Below are 3,558 nucleotides of genomic sequence, written 5' to 3' on the forward strand. Positions count from 1 at the left end.
ACTTGTATTTAGTCTATAGCCGTAGCCGCTCATATAAGGAGCACTATCATTATAATCGCTATAGCACACCTATAAACTATCAATAAATCAGCAAAAAAATATAAATTTACTAAATGTAGCCTATTTAAATGATTAAGAGGTCACATTGAAATAAACAGTTAAAGTACATTTAATAAACATGATAGATTCTTTTAAGATTTTGGTATTTCGTGAAAATGAATTTATTTGCGACCTCAATGTATCCACGTCCAACTGGTCCTCTGCTATTCATTTTTTAAATTTACACCACAGCAATTAAGCAAGTGTACTAATAATCTGCTACCAAGTGTACATTTATCAAACTGCTGTGATCAGACAGAGAAAGTTGAGACTAATCACCTGATTAAATAATGAAAGAAGTMTACGTGTAATGTAAAAATCCCTTTTCTCCCTCTCCCTTTTCCGCCACCCCCTCCCCTACCGACCAGAAGACCGCCCACCACAGATGACCCCTTATAGATTTTAAAAAGAGACGCTGCATTCTCAGACTGACATTCATTCAGCACTCACTGCCACCTTTAAACAGATGTACTCTGTCCGCTTATCTGRTAGTGTCAATASCCGATACCTTGCTCACTTCACTTCGTCTCCAGCACCATGCTCAGGATGCTACAGAAACTCCAGCTCCAACCGGGGATTCTTCTACTATTGATATGGCTCTGTCATTTCATGGAAGATCAAAAAGTACAAGGTATGTTATTTATTTTTCCAAATCTTTCGATAAAAATTGTTTACATATTTATTAATTTTTTAACGTGTTTTACCAGTGTAGCCTATTGTGTCTGCGTCCTGGTGTAAATTGGAACGTTGACAGAGTTCCACACTTTTCAAAGGGACATGTCAACATTCTTTCCATTTGGTTTGAAGTTTCCTACTATCAGACAGAGCGTGTAGAAAATGACTGCCAACCAAACAGGTGCCAGAAAGTTTAAAAGGGATATTATTGTTATAGTTTTGAAAACCCACACAATCGAGCCACATGGTATGATTTTTGGTGAGGTATTAATTTCTTGCCCACAGATTTGTTGGTGTGGAAGCTCTCAATATAACATTCCGTAAAACGAACATAGTAGTCGTTWATAAAATAGTTTGAAAATGTAACAGTATAACTGCGTGTCATAGCAGTGCGCCTTGTATAATACATTTACCTCAAACTGAGATAGAATTGGAGTGAAAGTCAGAGATTTAGTGGTTGAAATTTGTGACCGCATGTTATTTGACGTATAAGAATGTAATTTATCTAAACATATTGCTAAACTTGTACTTGTATATCTGCAAGGACAGGATTTACGATATGTTTGCCATATGGAGATCAGTTCTCTCTTTTTTTTTTTTTAGCTTTTGTTACATTGATAGGAATCACAGTTGGTGCTGATAACGATACATATAGTTGACCTCGTACAACAGAAATGGTCCCTTTTTTGCCATCGAAATAAATATCAACAACGTAGCCTGCGATTTAAGTGCACCCTTAAAAAAAAAAAAGGTTAAAAACCACTTGTAACCTATTAGTGTCTTTATGTGTATTTCGGCAAAGTCTTGTTTTGGAAGATATTCGTTAAATACTGCTATGATCGACGTGTCTACGGGTGCTGTGAGACCAGGGATGCTCATAGATATTTGTAACAAAAGTTTATACAACTACTGTATTCGTAAAGTTCATGTTTTTTACTGTTCGAGCGTTGATAAATCAAGAACTGTCAAGAATACAGTTATGTCKTGGACGAGGCCAAGAGGAAGTACTTCGATGACTTTTATAACTTGTGACATGATGTGATAGGCAATAGAACTAGATTGTTCAACTGTTTGCTCTGTGAACATGGAGAACTCAACACTATATYAAATCAATATAAAATCTGAGTTAAAGGTCAGTATTTTCTTCAATGCTGTATCCTACTGGCCAGCTGTCGGTATCGAACATTTATTGGTGACTGAATAAGAAAGTGTTAAAACTGTTGCATGATATTGGAGGGAAAAAACGGACCAAATACGAGCGAGAGGAGAGAGAGTGAGTCTGACTGACTGACGTGTTGTGTCTGGATCAGGTCAGTCAGTAAGCCAGACTTTAAAAAGACTGGGCTAATTTGTGTTTGTTTCCAGCTGGTAACTGCTGGTTACAGCAGGGGAAGAACGGGAGGTGTCAGGTGCTCTACGTACCGGGGATGAGCCGAGAGGAGTGCTGTAGAAGCGGGAGGCTGGGGACGTCATGGACCGAGGAGGATGTACCCAACAGCACCTTGTTCCGGTGGATGATCTTTAACGGCGGAGCCCCCAACTGCATACCCTGCAAAGGTACAGGGATGTTTATATGATATGGCTCACAAAATATGGCTAATTATAATATMTCACATCGTCGTTTTAGAATGAAAGCATGTCCCATAAGACAATGTTTAACTTCGTTTAAATGTAAGTGAAAATAAATTAGACACATGTTGTCGTTAAACCTAATTGCATCTGAACAATGTCTGTTCTCCATATATTTAWTATAATTGAAGAACATCGACATTTATTCCACTCCAGAAACGTGCGACAACGTGGACTGTGGACCTGGAAAGAGATGCAAGATGAACAGGAGAAGCAAGCCACGCTGCGTCTGCGCGCCAGACTGCTCCAACGTCACTTGGAAAGGACCTGTCTGCGGATCGGATGGAAAGACGTACAAAGACGAGTGTGCGTTGCTCAAGTCCAAATGTAAAGTCCARCTGGACCTGGAAGTGCAGTACCAGGGCAAATGCAAGAGTAAGTAAACCAGCAGGTCGATGCGTAAAGCAGAACATAGCCCGTATTAWTCATATACAACAATCAATTGGATTCGGTCTGGTGTTGGATAAAGTACCGGGGATGAGCAAAACACGGCGCATTCCAAAATTGGAGCATAAGTACGTAGAAAGCGCGCCATTTGCAAAGTGTTTTTTACCTTTATTWTAACTAGGCAGAGGAAATTCTTATTTTCAATGACGGCCTAGGAACAGTGAACAGTTCTGTCTTGTTCAGGGACAGAAGGACAGATTTGCACCTTGTCAGTTCGGGGATTCAAACTTGCAGCCTTTTCGATTACTAGTCCAAAACTCTCACCACTAGGCTACCCTGCCGCCCCAAATAGTGTGTTTAGTGAGTGGCCTTTAAAGGTCAATTGCATATTCTTTGGTTCCACTAAGTAATGGTTGATTCACAGCAGGTGTCTACCAGACATCTGAATATAGCTATGGTTAGTTTTTAACTCTGCAGATATTTAAGCATTGCATTCATTTTACTACTTTTTGTTCTGACAGAGACKTGCCGTGACGTGTTATGCCCGGGAAGCTCCACGTGCGTCGTTGACCAGACGAATAACGCATATTGTGTGATGTGTAATCGGATCTGCCCTGAACAGAGGTCACCGGATCAGTTCCTGTGTGGCAACGACGGGATCATCTATGCCAGCGCGTGCCATCTGAGGAGGGCCACATGTCTCCTGGGCAGATCCATAGGAGTAGCATATCAGGGGAGATGCATCAGTAAGTATTGTCTCCTGGGAAC

At 40.4% G+C, this 3,558-nt stretch overlaps 1 protein-coding gene across 2 annotated transcripts in view; it reads left to right on the forward strand.

Moving 5' to 3' along the window:
• Window positions 1–532: 532 nt before the first annotated feature.
• Window positions 533–3,558, forward strand: part of LOC112073123 (follistatin-A) — a 20,089-nt gene continuing 17,063 nt past the window's right edge. For both annotated transcript variants that reach the window (XM_024140474.2, XM_024140475.2), the window contains exons 1-4: window positions 533–730; window positions 2,140–2,331; window positions 2,560–2,778; window positions 3,312–3,536. In XM_024140474.2, the coding sequence (XP_023996242.1) occupies window positions 637–730; window positions 2,140–2,331; window positions 2,560–2,778; window positions 3,312–3,536 (730 nt within the window). In that variant the 5' untranslated portion in view covers window positions 533–636. The remainder of the gene's footprint in view (window positions 731–2,139; window positions 2,332–2,559; window positions 2,779–3,311; window positions 3,537–3,558) is intronic.

The sequence above is a fragment of the Salvelinus sp. IW2-2015 genome, unplaced genomic scaffold (genome assembly GCF_002910315.2).
Source record: "Salvelinus sp. IW2-2015 unplaced genomic scaffold, ASM291031v2 Un_scaffold2156, whole genome shotgun sequence".
Lineage (NCBI taxonomy): Eukaryota > Metazoa > Chordata > Actinopteri > Salmoniformes > Salmonidae > Salvelinus > Salvelinus sp. IW2-2015.